At 37.8% G+C, this 18,162-nt stretch overlaps 1 protein-coding gene across 4 annotated transcripts in view; it reads right to left on the reverse strand.

The window, feature by feature from the left end:
- Positions 1–18,162, reverse strand: part of PARD3B (par-3 family cell polarity regulator beta) — a 394,022-nt gene that overhangs the window by 182,664 nt on the left and 193,196 nt on the right. For all 4 annotated transcript variants that reach the window (XM_074548315.1, XM_074548314.1, XM_074548313.1 and 1 more), the window contains 3 exons: positions 13,312–13,497; positions 7,226–7,396; positions 3,781–3,910 (listed from right to left, as the gene is read on the reverse strand). In XM_074548315.1, the coding sequence (XP_074404416.1) occupies positions 3,781–3,910; positions 7,226–7,396; positions 13,312–13,497 (487 nt within the window). The remainder of the gene's footprint in view (positions 1–3,780; positions 3,911–7,225; positions 7,397–13,311; positions 13,498–18,162) is intronic.

An 18,162-nucleotide genomic window follows, 5' to 3' on the forward strand; every position in this document is an offset into this window, starting at 1 on the left:
GAAGCAATAAAAGGAAATACAAGAGGGGTCTATGAAACTGTAACAGCTATGCTCAGAGTGACAAGGAAGCTCCCACTGTCTCATGCACAGTAAGAAGAAGGCAACCAGTTTAACTTTCTGGTAGCACACCTAGGACAAACACAAAGTAGTGTTTTCCACAGAATTCACTGCCATGAAGATATTTTGGAAAAAACAATTTAAATAAGACTAAGAAGTGTACCAAAAGTTAGAGATGCACCCATGGCCCAATGGTCCAGACAGTACCACCTTTGACTTAGGAGGTCCCTAAACCACTGAGTATCAAAAGAAGGAAAGAGATGCTTGATGGAAAAAATTTAACACCTCCACCCAAAAAAAAGAAAAGGGAAAAAAGCCCAACAAAATAAAACCCCGAAAAAAGGAAAAAACCCCTAAACCCACAAAACCCCAACCAACTAAAAAGAAATAGAACTACACCACACTTACACTGTGGTTAGCCTTTCTGAGCAGACTCCTATAGCCATGGCAAGAGACTGAGTATATAATGTAGTTATACTAACTTAGATTCACAGTAATTGGTATATCATTTCACCAAGGCTGTTTGATCATGGGCTACCACTGGTATTTTTCTTACAGTAACAAAAGAATATACACAGAAAAACGTCAGACTTCCTCAGTGAATCGGAAATGATCACAAGGGATTATAGCTCCCAGTAAAATGGGAGCAGGAGCCAGAGAACGAGAGAATTTAACCTAAGGGGCAGTCACTGGCTCCACGTTCAAGACCTCAGGAAATGACCCTAGCAGATCCAGATAAATCTAAGTACTGAAAAAAATGCATTGAATTTTCAGATATTAAATAGACTAAGAGTAAAAAAGAGTAACTCAGGCGGAGTAAAAACTGAGTCTATTTATAAGACATGCACAGCATTTACAAGAAAAATCCAAATAATTAAAAATTTCACTTCTTAATTTTCTATGTTGATGTTACCACATATGTATGAAAACAGAGGTGCTTGTACAACCATAAGGATTCAGCAGTCTCTGGTAGTAGAGAAAGTTTGATTATTTTGGTACTTAACAGAGAGATGACAGCATTTTCCCTATAACTATTTATAATATAGGGTTATAAGAAATATATCAGAACCTCTAATGAAACACATTCCAGTAATCTTTCAACACCAGAAATGTAAAGCTCCTGGCACTGAAGTACCAATTCTCAAAGAGATTGTTCTAAAAAACACCGTGAAACAGCTTGGCAGCAAAAGAAGTGAGGACCTGAAGGCAGCAAGTGTTATTCATGCAAAAATAGAACTAACACTGGCATTTCAATATTGGATCACTATTCCCTCCCCCTTTATTTAAATATCCACAGGCAAGACAAAATTTAATGTTTTGGCTATAAGCACTTTTCCCTAGACATTAGTTTTTCTTGCTCATGTATAATAAAAAAGACTCTTAAAACAGACAGCAATATTAGCAGGCCAAGCTTCAGTGTATTTTTGCTGAGCTTTTATAAGAATTTTATTGGTAGGAGCAGTGAATGGTACTAGAAATAACTTATTAGAAAACATTAATTAAGAAAGTGACATTTTATGAAACATAATACGGCTCCTACATTAAATTCTTACATCAGATCCCATACTATGTTAAAAATATCTGTTTTACTATTCTTTGCAAAAATGTACCAACTGCATTCTATGTTCAAGATGTGGATAGCACACTGTGAGCATGTATAAGGATCTGTTCCTGCCTGACACAAGAAGCTCACTGGGTCTGTGGCTCATGTCCTTAAACAGACACACAACCTCAAGTTCATAAAGGAGGGTTGTGCACAGGAAAAATGTTTCACCCTTACAGATGCTTTGAAACACTGAGGACAAAACTTTTTAAGAAACAATGCAAAAAAATACTTAAACCAGTGATAGAAGGAAACAGGTGACAGGCTCATATGGAAAGCAGAATGAGCATGAGCTCAATAATAATTAATACTATGATTTCAAAATAAGATAAATTAGTCTCACACATCCCAGAAATGTGTAAAGCCCAAATTGTCTTTCACCAAAACAATTCCTTATCAGAGCTGTCCCGCAACCCTCCTGCTACAAGTGCCTGTACAGTTTTCCATTAAGATCACTGAAATTTTACTCATCAAACAACAAATCTTCAACAGAAATTGCAATACAACGATATCCTGAGCAAGTGGTAGCAACCTCTTTGTCATCTCTTGTCCACTGACTCCAATTGCAGTCACTTCCCAAGCCATGATTGTGAAGACCCAGCCACGCCAAATTCTCCTTGTGCCAGCAGCACTCCAAAGCTTCCTTTTGACATCTCACACATTCTCCTCTGAGGCCATCACTTTTTTTGCTATAATGCCTTCTTACCATAATTCTTTAATTAAAAAGATGCCTATTTAAAATAATTTTATGACTGAGCTGAAAACTAGCCATCCTGATTTCTGGATTGCACTTGAAGAATCCTTATCTGAAAGTACAACTCTTCCACATATGTTGTTTGGAATTCAAGTGACAGGTTAGCAGTTGCCATTCAACTGCATCAATGGCTTCAGAGCATTTGCTTTTATGATTTTTAAGGAAGCATTTAAAGGTATTTGCTGCTCTCTGATACTATCTTTGCTAATGCCCAACTCTACAGAGCAGGCTACTTCCAAGGATTGAACCCTTTTCTCCTGAAACTATAGAATGAGTGTAAATTCCATACAAGAAAAACATAAGGTAGACCTAAGCAAAAGGATCTGATCTTTGAATGTTTACAGTGCTTCAGACTATACCTAATTCTTTTCCTGGAGACACACTATGAAAATATTGAAGTCAACACAAATAAGTTACCCCTAAATTCCATAGGAGTTTCTCTTGAATTTTACAGATAAGGGCTCTTCGGTTTTGATTAAAAGTACACCACACAGTCATCACAGTAGCCTATGATATTACTTTTTGCAGGCTACCATGATTCCACAGTTGTCTAGGAAAATGGGAAAGATCATGCATAATTCAACTACATCAAAGAAAATCTTTTTTTCCTACTGAAAAGTATTTAGCTATGTGCTTGACTTGAAGAATGAGAGCACACTTAAAAGGATAGGGGTCAAGACCATCTCAAATACTTAAACTTCTCAAATAACTAGTACCTTGCTGAGTCAGGAGCAAATTGGACAGATAGTACAGTATGCCATCAGAAATGAAAAAAAGAAAGGAAAAGAAATGGCCTTAAGTGCTCTTACTGGTATGCTTCCATATGCTCACACATGTAGGTTTTCTTTGCACAATTTACACAATTACCTAATGCTTTTTAATGAGTTCATTAATATAATTCTAATTTGTAAATTAAGGGAATGTTTCTAACCTTTGAACAAATTTTACCTTAAAGTCTAAAATAAGCAAGTGCACTTTTCAAACATCATGTTTTAGTATAAATTAATTAAGCTTATAATAACCTAGGACATAATCTAGAAATTAAATGTAAAAATCATTGCGCTCATTAAAGATATATAGAAAATAAACATTTTGACAACATATATTTTGCACTCATCATTTGTTTTTTATCCAGCCTTACATGTTGGGGCAGCGAGCTAGAAACTGTTACTGAAACTGGAATTTGTGCCAGGAATCTCATTCACAACTTCTGAATCAGCTCTCCCACCCTCGCTGGATCTTCAAGCCTCAAAGTAACATAGTGTGCACTTACTCTAATTAACTGCTTTTGGTGGCTGTGGATTTCAGGAAACAAAACCACAAAGCACTCTCTCTCTCAGCAAAGAGATGGGTATGTAGAGACTACCTTTTATTCCTTCCTGAGGACCGCATGTTACAAATTGCTGGAGAATGGTATCATTGCGTCGTGAAGCAGCTGCGAAGTTATGACTCCCATCAAAGGCTGATTTTTGAAAGACTCCCTGGTCTGACCGTTCCTAAGGGAAAAACAGAACCACACATTGCAACACAAAATTTACATAGTCAACAATGCAGAAGAGCATCCATCACTGCAGACAGTGCATGGACACTGTGATATAATGTGTTCACTGTATATTGCCTCCTCTCAAATGAGAAACTTGAGAGAGTTCTTCAAAACTGCAGGCTGATTTTGCTCACCATTGAAATAACATCCAAGCAATAACAACCATTAAGAATGATGCACAAAAACGAAGATTCTTTTTTATGACCCACAACTGGCTTCATTCAAATTCTCCATCTGGGAGGGCAGCTTGTGACATTGTCAACACAAGAACATGGGCAATGCCAATGGTATTTTTCTGCCAGCCAGCTGGTTCCCTTCTCCCCGAGACTGAGTGCATATGTTCTGATGATCACACACTAGAACAGTTTTGCAAGTAAGGAGTTACACCAAACTCCCAAACGCAGGTCTTCTGGCTAGCAGCTAAACAAACTCCTGTCACACCTCTAGTCAGCTTTTCTTTTGAGACATTTCCTACCCCCCACCCCCATACATGCCATAGTGCCTAATTTATTCTCCTGAGCAGTTGCTCAAAGGAAAAAAGTTGGGAAAAGAAAATAAAATAAAAATCACAGTTTCTAAAGCTGGGACAGACCCAGAAAGACATTTCCGTAGTCATTATTCAGGGAAAACCAAAAACCCACACAGAGGAAATATTATGGCTAGCTTTCAAAGCAACCTTTAGATGTTCTGTGATTTTATATCTGTTTTTTTGAAGTGAGATCCAACTGGTTTCTATTTTTAAACTGCATGCTCATTATGTCAGCAAATGTTATACTAAATATACATATTTTTAAACTCCATAGTCATATCCACAGAAGAAATGCAATGCATGTATCTAACCCATGTTATTTTTAAAATTATGCAAGAAGCTTGCTATATTGGCAAGTGATTGCCTGCAAACCAAGACATAAGGAAGGACAGCATGTTACACCTCCTTGCAACCTGTTTTTCAAGTTTAATAACAAAATAATGGAACTTAAAAAAAATAAAATTGTAATAAAATAGTGATTGAATAAAAACAATGAAAATAAGCTTAATAAAATGAAAAAATTGCATGTCAGAACAGAAATCAGTGCTGAGATACTCATAGTGACAATATGGCTTCAAATTTAAGCTTAGTGGACAGGCAGCATGTGTAAAATTCTCTTTTCCTCATTGCAGAATCAGCCATTTGAAAAGGGTATTTTCAACCTCCATACAGAAGCACACACACACCATACAGACACTGACAGTTGTGTTTCCTCTTGAAACTGGAGTCTTCAGTTTACATCAGCTTCCTTAGGTTGTAAAGTCCACGTTTACTGCTTTCTTAAACTATCCACTGGAGACACAGTGGGATAAGGAGCCTTGAATTAACAGCAACAACAAATCTGCTTTTCCAGCTCTTTGATAAATGACACAATCAATATCCCAACAACTGATCAGTAACCAACTTAATTCAAGTATTCAGCTTATAAAACGTAGCTGTCATGGAAGACCTCCATTAGTGTCCTGCCCAATAAAAACAATAATGCATTTCTAAACATATTGTCCTTCTGCCAAGCTGCGATGCAGTGCTCGGGTAGCTGTTTTGGGGAAAGGGAAGAATGGGCACCAGCCCATTTCTGCTGCAGTCTCCAGACTCAAATGGAATTACAATTGAACGCAAAGACTACCCTATAAAAATTAATTCCTGTCTAAAATGAATTTGATTCAATCAAGACCTCATTATGCATTCTTCATAGGGCATGAGTCAAGATTATTTACCTCCTTCATACATCTGGATAATATTCAAAACTATACACTTAACTATAAAAAGCAGCCTCATATTCTACTAGGTCAATCTGATGTTTGATTGGAAGCTTTTTAAAAAGAAGTAGCTTCAGCTTTAGCAGAACTGAAGTTTCTTTGAAGGTGGGCTATCTTTCTTATATCCCAAAAGTGCACAATAAATATAACATATACGTCATAATTCTTCCTTACAGCAGGATGCTCTCACATATAAAAGGAAAGCAAAAATGTGTTTTCCTCTAACATCTTCCAGAATAGCTAATGGATACTTTTCATATTTTCCTGGCACAATTGACATCATAAGGCTTTTCCAAAGCATCCTCCCAACAAAATAAGAGTGTAATATTTGGGAAGTCATATATTCCTAAATCCATTTCTCAATCAATAAATGATGCTAGTAAATTACATAGAAAGTTATCAGAAAAATATTTAAGAACCAATTAAATTACAAGACACCTGCATCCTCTTCCTTCCTCTGGAATTTTATGCAAATACAGCCAGAAACAAGATAGTTCTCAAAATGTTCCAGCAATGCTCATTAAATAAGAAGGCTGAAATAATTTGGAATTCTATAATGAGATTTATTACAACCTTTTACACCCCAAATCTACTTGTATGTACTTTCATTTTAAAGAACACTACCACTATTTAAAGCCTTATAAAATATTTGCTCAAAGGTTAAAATTAAAACTGGAGTGACTAGAAAAGGCAGACAGTATACATGTATATTATCTATGTAAAGATGAGAAAAGAGTGTGCATATGTGTGTGCACACATGAATGAAAGAGAGCAAGGGAGATCATAAAATCAATCTTTTTTTGAAATAAGTAGAGACTAGCAAACATCAATTTATATGATGTCTAGAAAACGTAATAGTTAAAAACGCCTTTCTTTCCTTATTTTGTTACCTTACTTAAATAGATTTTATCTTAATCAACTCAGAAACCCATCCTGAAGAAATGTTCATCTGACAAGGAAAAGTAAAATATTTCATACCTTGAAGGTCAAGAGAAAAAGGAAAAAAAAAAAAAAGCAAGTCCAGGAAAACACACTCAAAAAAATACATTAAGTACTAATGAAAAAGAAAAAGCAAGAGTAAAGGAAAATCATAGTCATACTAAGATATTCAGGTCTCTGATTATAGCAACAAATGAAATCAGAATAATTTAAATTGCCTGTATCCAAGCAATTGCCTTGAGGAGATATCAGATAGTCAAAACTACATCAATACATTTATCCTAAATTAACTTGTTTTGGAATCATATTTTCTTTTGTTCCAATACCTGTTGAATCAAAATAAGAGGCAACTTTTAGTCTCAACAAGCACAGCAAGACGAGAAGATATCAACCAGAAACAATTTGTGAGTCCTCTCTCCAGGGGAGAATTAATTCTGCCAGGAGAAGCTCTCTGTGACCAAGACTTGAGCCATCCTCTCTGATGTGCAAAACCACTGGGACTGGAACAACACTGATCTAATAAATGCATATACTGCCTCACCTCTGTGTGCACCTCCAGCCTGCGGAGCACGACCAGCTGGATCCTGCCCCGAATGTTGCCCTCCATGGACATGGAGCGCCTGAGCGTTTCCATGGCCTCGTGGTTGGACTTGCCCAGGAGCGACTCCCCGTTGACAGCAACCAGCTGATCATTCACTCGCAAACGACCGTCCTGTGAGCGACAAACAGACACAATTTCAGAAACCCCACGGATTATTAAGAAGAGGTGCTACATATGGGAAAGGACGATGCAGACAATCAGACATTGCTCCTGTAACTTAATAAATAAAAGAATGGACAGCGCCAGAAATAACTTTCTTTTCAGTAACTGGCAATTGTCTCCCTCTATTCACACAACTTTTGTAAAGAGTTTATACTGCAAATACAAACATAGCCATTCATGCACAGACTGCTCTTTTTCTTGCATTTGCCGTTTATTTGTATCAGTTAAAACAAGTAAATAATTAAGAAAAAACCCAAACCAAACACGCAAAACCAAAATAGTACAAACCACACAAAAAACGACCCATCCACCCCATCCTCAAAAAAAGGGAAAAGCAGCTTTTAGTTAGTTTAATGGGCTCACACTATAACTATTAGTACCCACACTGCAACCACAAAGGAGTGCTATAATGTATTTTTTATGCATAATTATCTGCTATTAAGATCTGGTAAAACATAGCTCAAAAAATTTTGTCTTACAATCTTATTGGTGTGTATCTTGTCACAATTCTCATGCCATCACATGGGCCAGCGTCTTCAGTACAGAATGGTCACTAAAACTTAAGCATCCTTACTAATTAACGCTATCCCCATTTTACAACATTCAAAACTGCTGCCAGTAACAAAATTAGGGTTGAGCCATATCAAGTAATCTATGCTTTGAAAAAGTAATTCAGCTTCATTTGCCAAGGTGACATTTGTGAGTGTAATAAAATTGTGGACACTGCTATTTTGTGATTTAGGAGTCCTATTGCTGTTGTCATTATGATCTGTGATTTATTTCTTTTCATAAAACAGCATACCATGGACATTTCTCTCTAACCAGAAAATAAGGTCTATTTAATTGAGACAGAGGAATTTCTTTCAAAGCTTGTCAAGTTTGCAATTATCAGGCCAGCATTAGACCTCAAACAAGGAGGAGGAGGAGAAAGAAACCAAAGACGTCTGATAGAAGGTGGTGAAGAAACCGTAACAAGGAAGATCCTGCACAGAAGTACAATGCTTAGTTGAATCTGATTCACAGGTTCAGCACAAACTCTTCATAAGGCACTCATCTGAACTGTTTACATATTTCATGCATCTGAGCAGTACAAAATATATATACTGATTTCTATTTTTTTCTGTAACTAAGATGTTCAATTCGCTATTCTGCTACTGCTGCCAAGTCGAAGTCATTTTTGAGTGACTTTCAGTAGCTGTGACACACCCAGATTTATTAAGTGTTATTTTTGTTGGAACCGCATATCATCATTACTACAGCAGAGAACAGATAAACACAAAGCTGAAAAAAACCAGTATATAACAAAATCCAAAATAAACTGGGATGGACAAGAAGATGGAAAGAAATAATTAGGAGACAAGCCACTCTGAGAAGGAAAATTAGGAGAAATAAAACATTTCTTGAGAGGGTGTGGCAATGGAGGATAGAAAACGGAGAGGCCATTTGGAAGATATACTGAAACTCTCCCACCTCTCTGCTGAATATTTTATGCCAACTTAAATGTACATACAGCCAAAGTCAGTAAGTTAACCTCACTCTTGCTCTATATACAAATGATCCCATCACAAGAGGGGAGACAAGGGTTAAAATTACTGAACCAAACATTTTATTATTTGCACATGTTTTAATTCCTCTGTGTCCAATCAAAATTTGCTGAAATGAATGGAGCTATTCAGAGAAACAAGAGTTTGAGGAAAACAAAATTTATTTTTTGTAAATTTCTGTAAAACGTTGAAAATTTTACAGGTCTTCATGTCCTCCCCCTATGGTCCTACAGTTTCTTGGATTATTGTCTTTCCTTTCTGGAAAAAATACTATAATGTATTAAATATCTGTTAAAGTCTGTTTCTAAAGTCTATACAAATACAATGCCAAATGCATCTTGTCACAACTACATCACTTAAGTATGCAACTGTCCTGAACACAGCACACATTTTTAAACTAATCACTGAGCCACACAAAGTTCTGTATTGGCCCAATTTTCAATTTTTCTTGTAGTACTTTTGTATGAGACTTCATTTATATTTTAATTACATTACTTCTTAAAAGGCTTCTTTTGATACATCTGCCCTTCTTGCCCCTCTGTTATGTGCAGCATTTACATGAAAAATTCAACTTGAATTTGACACTTCAATTGCGATAGAAGAAAAAAAATGTGCATCATTCATAAATATTGATCAACCACACTTGCTAAGTCACCTATATAAGCCAGGCTGGAAGACAGCTGAATGCTGTTTTCACACAACAGGCAGACGTTACTTCACAGAAAAACCTTTCGCCTCTTTAGAGACCAGGAAAAAAAAAAAATCCCCACGTCTAAACAGTTTCCAAACACAGATTTTCACATCCCTTGTGTTATGGCCTGGTTTGGAAGCCTGAACTGCATGAAAATCTGCTTGGCTCAAAACAAGCTAAATGTTGTTTTAACACGTTTCTTCTTTCATCTCTGAGAGGTAGGTTTCTTTGTGGCTTTTGAGCAGGAAAACAACATTTGGCATTTCAGCAGAACAGTTTTCAAATGCCATCTCTGGAACTGCAAGTGAGTTATTCTAATAGAAGCTGATGTTACTCTTCCTCACTTATTAAAAAAATGCTGGGTTTTTTATGACAACTCACAGCAAGAGGCAGAATCCACTACCACATGGCTGCCATATTCTCACAGTCATTCACAAGACTTCCACTATTTACAGTAGAGCAGGAAGATATAATGCCATGATCTTCAGGGACTTATCTTTTTAATCAAGGCACAATAAGCTATTTCCCTTATCACACCAATGACATTTCTGTCAGAAATGCCCTAATGGCAATTATTGGAATTATCCGATTTCTCCATCCACTGCACATAACGAGCAACATTTATTGCAGCACTCAGAAGGACCAAGGATGTTTGAGTTACACCATTTTCCTTTGAACAAATGCACACATAGAAAATATTACATAATTTCTTATAATGGCTCTGTTTCATTTCAGCTGCAGTGGACTGCAAGTACCAGATCCTCAGGAACACATTGTGAATGAAAAGCGAAGATGTCTTGAGGTGCGCAAGGCTGAAATCCCCAAAGTTGGGGGAATAAACTCAGTCAACTGTTTGTTTTCTTCACATGAAAGGCTCTGCCTAAGTAAAAATATCAAGTAATCCAGTAACCTCTTTATCTTAGAGATGTTAAAAAATAGATGCTAAGTAGGGACATAATGGTTGAATCAACAAAAGCAACTGGTTTTATTCCTGTGGGATACAGTGCTAGAATACAAACCTGGAATTTTTAAGGCTTTTTTTTTGTTTGATTTTGTAGGAAGAGCATTAAAGAGGACTGAGTCTTACTGTAGCAGGTATGATGCTACATACATTTTCTAAAACCTTTAGCTAGGACAAAAGAATAATCATAAAAGATAGAATAGTTTTCCATTATGATTTTTAAAATGTCCCCTACTACACTTTACAATGCCACTAACACATTAGAGCTAGATTAATGTGTTTATATATCAAAAAAATTAAAAATATTAGCCTCTCTTCAGACCTTGGATCAAGCCAATAACAAGTAATGGTAACATAAAAAGATGGTGTGCATCTCACAGTCTACTCTTCATTCTAAGAAACACAGAGGTAAAAGAAATTAATGTCTCAAAACCTTTATACAGCATTAGAAGGATTGAGCAATTACTTATCAGTGAAACAAATGTGTTGAAATTCTATGTATTACATTTCTTCTTCTGAGGACAAGCAGTGACTATAAAGACAAGGGGATAAAGTTCATACTTCTATTAGCATGATACACCAATATCGAAAAAAATTTAAATTCTGAATGCAGAAGTGATAAATAGTGAAAGAATTCTCATGTCAGTGAGATTAAGAATTCCGCCTGTGACTGTTTCCCAAGAAAGCACATTACACTGAAAAGCAAATGCACATGTCTTAATCCATATTAATCCATTTCAGAGAATACCAATGAATAGCATGGGAAAAGGCTCTGGACAAGTACCAGCTGGAATGAAAGGCTTTTTATTTCAAAACTTGCTCCAAGAAGAGATTTAAAATAAGGACAATAGGACAACATCTTTAAATATTTATGCACAAATATGTGCACACTTTTTAACTTGATACAAGAAATTTTATTAATTGTTAATACCCACCGATTAGGTTATGTTCTATGTAAAGGTCATTAGACAGAAGAAAGCCAGCTGTTCTCCATGCATTACACAACAGTAGACTGCAAGTCTTAAAACATTGCCAAAAAGACTGCATTCTGTGAGCACTTGCACACAGGACAGAGTCTCTCAACAGTTCTGGTTGAAGCCAGAGCCTCAGCTACTGTTGCATTTGCTCTGGAGCCTACATTCAGATCCATTACCACAACACAGGTCTAATTGCTGGAAGGGTTATAATGAGGTAGAATGGAGAACAGGTCACAGGACTACAGGCCATCACAAGACAAAATAATCTCCCAGTCATGGTGCCTGTTCACTCAGGGGTGAGCACAGAAGTCCTGCTTTAATAGTCTGCAGACCTCGCAAACCCAAATTAACTGCTCTGGAATGAGTCACCGTGGGGGAATAGAGAGTAGCAAACATACAGAGAAATGGTGTCTTATGGGTCTGTGATGTGACAAGTAAGGCTGTGAGCCCACTAATACGAAATATGGCTCCACAGCTTTGCTATCCAAAACAACGAGTTTATCTATGGCAATGCACTGTCTTGCAACTTGCAACTGGTGTGGACACAGAGCTGGGAAAACAAAGAGGGCAGCCTCATTTCCACAGTAAAATGAGTCGTACTTTGCAGGAGACGCCCACATGAATTGAGTTTATCCAGCCCTAATTTGGCCAAATGTGTGTTAACTCAGTTCTGGTGTAATCCAATCAGATGAAGATCCAAGCTTTTTGAAATAACTGTGAGACAAGGAAAGGTAAATAACAGAAGTAAGGAACTACTAAACATTCTTATGAAACCTAAAACCTTGATTACTGCTATTTACTAGCTGCTGCAAATAGATGAGGGTTGAATTTTTAATGCTGTGAATTGTCTTACTCAGCAGGCTGATGTCAGTAGAGAAATTTACATAACACTGAATTAAAAGGTATTTTTACAGAAGAGAGAACTGCAAGGAATTGCTGAGATAAAAGAGAAAAATTACATTATGGTTCTACAGGTGTTTAACATACTAGCTCTAAAAAATTAAGTAATTTGTTTCCAATTCAGAGAAGTTACCTTTTCCAAGTTTTATCTGGGGCAAAAACATGCAGTCAACAGCTTTCCTAAAGATTTGACAATAAGTCAAATACTTTTTAATGATAAAATATACAAGAGTTCTTGTACAGTGCTTAGAAAGAACAGAACAACTCATAATACTGTCATTTACCAATTTAATATTACCAATTCAATCCACCTCAGGAAAAACTGATAACTTCTGCACAACTGATATCAAGCTCTGCCAAGACATATTTTTAATACAGTAATAAAAATATTCTGAATAAAAAAAGAATAAAATTATGAGATTTTTTTATTTATAGGCACAGTTGTAGGTACCAACTTCTCTATCACTGAGCAATCAAACTTTTCCTGTAGGCCGTGGGGAGGCTGCAAGCATCCTCTACTCATATCTATCCTTATCCTTCTTCCCCTTCCCCATTTCCTGCAGCATCCAAATGTTCCCTAAGGTTTGCAACAATTCATTTTCACCTTGGCAGACTTTCCTGCTTTGCACACAACCCCAGCAACCATGAGACAGTGTTATATTTGTAGTTCACCCAAAGGAATGAGATACAAAGGTATTTACACCTAGAATGCTTCTCAAGTGAGATTCAGCCCTCACCAGAGAAATGACAGTATTCTAACACATTCAGCTCCTGATATGCTTCTTCCATACCTTAAAAGCAGCACCTCCGTGAATAACAGATTTGATGAAAATCCCAAGATCAGCTCCTGTCTCCCGAGACTTGTTGCCTTTCAAGCTCACACCAAGTCCAGCAGAGCCAGAATCATTCAGAGGAATCTCAAAGGTCAGCTGCTCAGTGGTTTCTGGAGAAAAAAAACTGCAGTTTGGCTCTCCTTTCTGTTGGAGAAAACAAGCATGAAAACAGGGGTGATAAGTCAGCATGAGTGGTGTCCACAGAACTGTACAATAAGAAATAGTCCTCTTTTCCAGAAAATAGCTTGAAGAAACAGCTTTATAATCAACAATGCATTTAGCTAACATTTTGTCACAAAATCTGGCTTAAAATGTTATTTTTAATGATACCTGGGAATATGCTTAAATAGAAGGTAAAATAGCTTAGTTCCACATGATATAAAACTAATGTTGCAGCAGAATGTAGAAAAGACGTTTATACACAGGTGCATGAAAAATGTAAGCCATAAAACTCTCAACATCTTTACATGCAGCTCACAAACTATAATGACAGTTATACTGTTAAATCCCATGCCCCTTTGAAAATTGAGTTTCATCCTTAAAAAATTATCCTTCCCTTAAACCTGTCTGCAAAGCAAAGCTGGTGTAACAAAAGCAAAGGTGAAAATTGAAAGCACAGTAACGTATTTTGCACTAACTCCCTTAGTACATACTCTGATTCCATAGAGGTCTGATTGCTCCTTTTTCTTTCTGGTATCAGTTAATCCCAAGATTTTCTCTAGATTAGAGAGCTGTTTACAAGACTGTCAAGTCAAGCATACACAACTACAGAAGATCAGAAAGAACTTTCTTTTACTGTACACTGCATCTGCAGTTTTGTAGGGCTTTCTGTTGCTGGGCAGAAAGGAAGAGGATTGGTTGTCTTGTTAAAAGCAGGTTAGAATCATAAAATTAAATAAAATCAAAGTTTTGCTTGAAATATTTACATCAGCACACCTCAAAAATAAAACAAGGACAAGGAGACCTATTAGGGAATGAAGTGTGAAGTGTTCATGGAAAGTGCTAGTGCAGAATGTTATGCAACACATTCAATTTAATTCCATTTTCCTTCTCCATATAACTCTAAGACAATTAATAAGCTTTTGTTTCTTGTCATTGGGACATGTTCTATTCTTTGAAACAGTAGTATTAAAGAATTAATAGGAAGAAAAAACTATGAAAAGTAAGCAAATGATTACAAGTTGAAAGATGACTGACTGCTGCTTCCAAGGGTGTCAGATTCTTACATTTCATTATCAAGTAGGGGCCACATGCAAGGAGTGCAGTAGCTGGGCCACTCCTTCCCTTCCCCAGTGAGAGATCACCTCCAGGACCTAAGCTGCAGCACAGACAGTATCAATGCCATTGTCAGCAAAGGTGTCAGCAGTACAGATGTTTCCTCAGCAGCTGGAGTACACCTGTGCATCCAGCTATCATGCTGTCTGATTAACAAAAGTATGACCCCAGAACTAAGGGCAGAAATTAATACCCTGAAGAAACAGTAACACCTAAGTATACTTGCATTTATTTCAGATACCCTTTCACTGCTGAGGAGCAACCACTGGTTAGAGAGGAATCACATCAGCCAGAAAACTATCAAACTCAATCCCAATATGCACCATGTTTAAATTTTTCCTGGAATGTAACTACATGACATTAAAGTCAATACAGTTTGCCTAACTGCCAAATATAAAAATGACAGCACCAACACTGACAATTGTCTTGATACCAGCATTCATCTCCAATACCAAAGTTACACATTTGTGCTTCTGTTTTTGTTCACCAGAAGTAAAGAGTTCTCGGCTACACATCTGTCACTTTTATTTCTTAGTCTGGATATTGACATCCTGAACATTACCCCTAAAACCTATAGATTTGTAACAACTGTGAGCAATACAGAATGATAACTTGTAAACACTCCTCCTCTGACTTCAGAAGAACCGGTGTAAGGAAAAAAAACACTACCGGCCTTCTAACATAACCATTTTGTATTTAACTTTCTCAAGGTTTTAGAGAAAAGATTTTCTGCCAAATCTTTTGATTTTTTCAACTTGCACATATTCTTGTCAATTGATTCTGAACTCTTAGATCAGAACTCTACTCAACTGGCACATCCTGTCAAGAATTGGACAGAAGCAATTCTTCTCAGAGTCTCAGACATGTGATGACTCCTGCCTTTAGGACAGGACTTGGTATTACTTGCCTGTTTCCCTAGGCAAGCAGTTCCTCTGTCTTTCTGCTCTCTTTCCACTTTAATTTGTGACATCTGCACTAGACCTGCCCCTTTTCCATGTCAATACTGTGGCTGTGTCTTGGTCCATATCCCAAGAAAGCACAGGACAAAGCTCTTGGTGCTCCTGCCTGTCTTAACCAGAGCAGTCACAAACTGCTTTACAGCACTACCTCAGTACAAACTAGGACTTCATTTAAAGCTGAATTTGGTCACCCAACAGAGTTGTTTAGTGTTCTCCATTTCCCAGCTTCCTCTAACACAATTATGCTGTGCACTGGAGCTTGTTAAGTAAGCTACCATATTGCTCTATGCATGACCAGGTGTGTTCAGCAGGACTCCACACAAATACAGCAAACTTTTGTCAGTATTTCCTAAGTTTTCCTTAGTACTTAAATTGGAATCTGTGACATTTGTCTACCATTTTCCTTGCTAAAAAATTTCTATGAAATAGATCACTTAATCATACCAAAATGCCAGTGAATTGAATGTAAGCTGCTTTTACCTATTACTGGAGAACCCCATAATTTTTTTTAAAGTCCTTCACAAGTTACTTCTTTAACATAGTCCAATCATCTCAACCATCTCTCCTTTTCATTATTTATATTCAGCTTTATCCAAAGATCCAGCAAAAGCTGATTTTAAAATAATGTTGAGCTTCATCTAACAGTACAATCAAAAATTTGTTACCCATGATGGAGGCTGAAAGTCAATTCAAAGATTTCACAGGATGGGTAAGAGGAAAGGAGATGCATATCTACAAGTCAGTGATTAATTCACTGTACAGAAAATAAACTCTGTCTTTACTTCCTTAAAATTTTCCTCAGATACTTATTGTACAGCATCTGATAGTAAATGCCTGGTAGTAAGTCAAGAACATCAAGACTATTTAGTGCAAATACAAAACTGAAAATTTTATTTGCTGGAGCATGTAAGAAGCAGCAGAAAGTAGGAAAACCAGAGGAGAAAAAAAGGATAAACAAAATCTAGAATCTTGATTTCATCCTATAATTTCTAAATATTTTCAAATAATTATCCTGATCATAATGCTCTTCCCAAGCAATACCTTTTCACTGATGACAGAAAGAGCTCCAGCCATCCTTAAGTTAACAGCTCATCAATTAACTGCTTCATTTGGGCAACTAATTTAATGAATGATGGCCTCTGTTCCTAGAATATGCAGGTATGAAAATTAAATGCTGACAGTGACTCACAGAGCTGGATTCCTACTGCTTCTATTTCCCTGACTTTGCTAAAACATTACCCCAAGACATTAATACTTCACAATATAGCAACCACCATCAGCTGAATTATGGTCTGGTAAAGCAAGCCCTCCCCAATACACTAAACCTTGAATTCTATTAGAAACACTTCTTACCCCAAGATCATCCTAGATTCTGCACTCAAACACAGAATGAATGAAATGAGCTGCAACACAAATATGTTCCTAGCTCAGAAAAAAACTTACAGCTTTATTTTATTTATTTAAATTACCCACTCAACAACAACATAATGTATTTTCCATAAAATATGTATCATACCCCAGCAGTTCAGGAATTAAATGATAGTAACCACTGAAGCTATTCCCTACAGCAGACATAGGAAAGTAACTCAATTGTAGCAGGATAAACAAGAATTCTTCACATAAATCGAAGTCCAGATAGCTAAGAGTTGATTCCTCAGGATGGTTAGAGCTTTGAGGCCTGGCCTACAGACTCTAGGACTTTCACACAGACCAGGGTGGGTAAGGTTGGAAGGGAGAACAGTGGGTCATCAGGCCCAACGCCCCTGCACAAGCAGGGCCATCCTGGAGCACACAGCACAGGACTGTGTCCAGATGTTTCCTCTCCAGTGAGGGAGGCTCCAGAGCCCTGAGCTCCCTCAGCCTTTCTTCATAATAGAGATGCTCCAGTTCCTTGATCATCTTTGTTGCCACCCTCTGGGCTGGCTCCAGGGGCTCCCTGCCTCTCTTGTGCTGAGGAGCCCAGAACTGGACACAGCACTCCAGATGTGCCTCACCAGGGCTGAGCAGCGGGGCAGGATCACCTCCTGTGACCTGCTAGCAATGCTCTTCCTAATGCACCCAGGATCCCATTGGCCTTCTCAGCCTTAGGGGCTCACTGATGGCTCAGGAACAGCTCACTGTCCACCAGGACCCCAAGGTCCTTTCCCACAGAGCTGCTCCAGCAGGCAGTCCCCAGCCTGTGCTGGTGTGTGGGGCTGTTCCTCCCCAGATGTGAGTCCCTGCACTCACCTTTGCTGAATTTCAGAAGGCTCCTCCCTGCCCATCTCTCCACCCTGTCAGGGTCCTTCTGAAGGGCTGCACAGAATTGGGGGGGATCAGCCACTCCTCCCAGCAAACGTGCTGAGGAGGCATCTGCCCCTTCATCCAAGTCACTGATGAATAACGGGCCCAGTATTGAACCTTGGGGGACACCAAGGCATCCAACAAGACCCTGTGCCACTGTTCAGCCAGTTCTCAATACTGTCCACTCACCCAGTCCACACTTCCTGAGTTGGCCTGTGAGGCTGTGGCGAGAGACGTGGTGTTAGCCTTGCTGAAGTCGAGGTAGACAACGTCCCTCATCCATCCAGGTACT

This window comes from Zonotrichia albicollis, chromosome 10, assembly GCF_047830755.1.
Source record: "Zonotrichia albicollis isolate bZonAlb1 chromosome 10, bZonAlb1.hap1, whole genome shotgun sequence".
In the NCBI taxonomy this organism is placed as follows: Eukaryota; Metazoa; Chordata; class Aves; order Passeriformes; family Passerellidae; genus Zonotrichia; species Zonotrichia albicollis.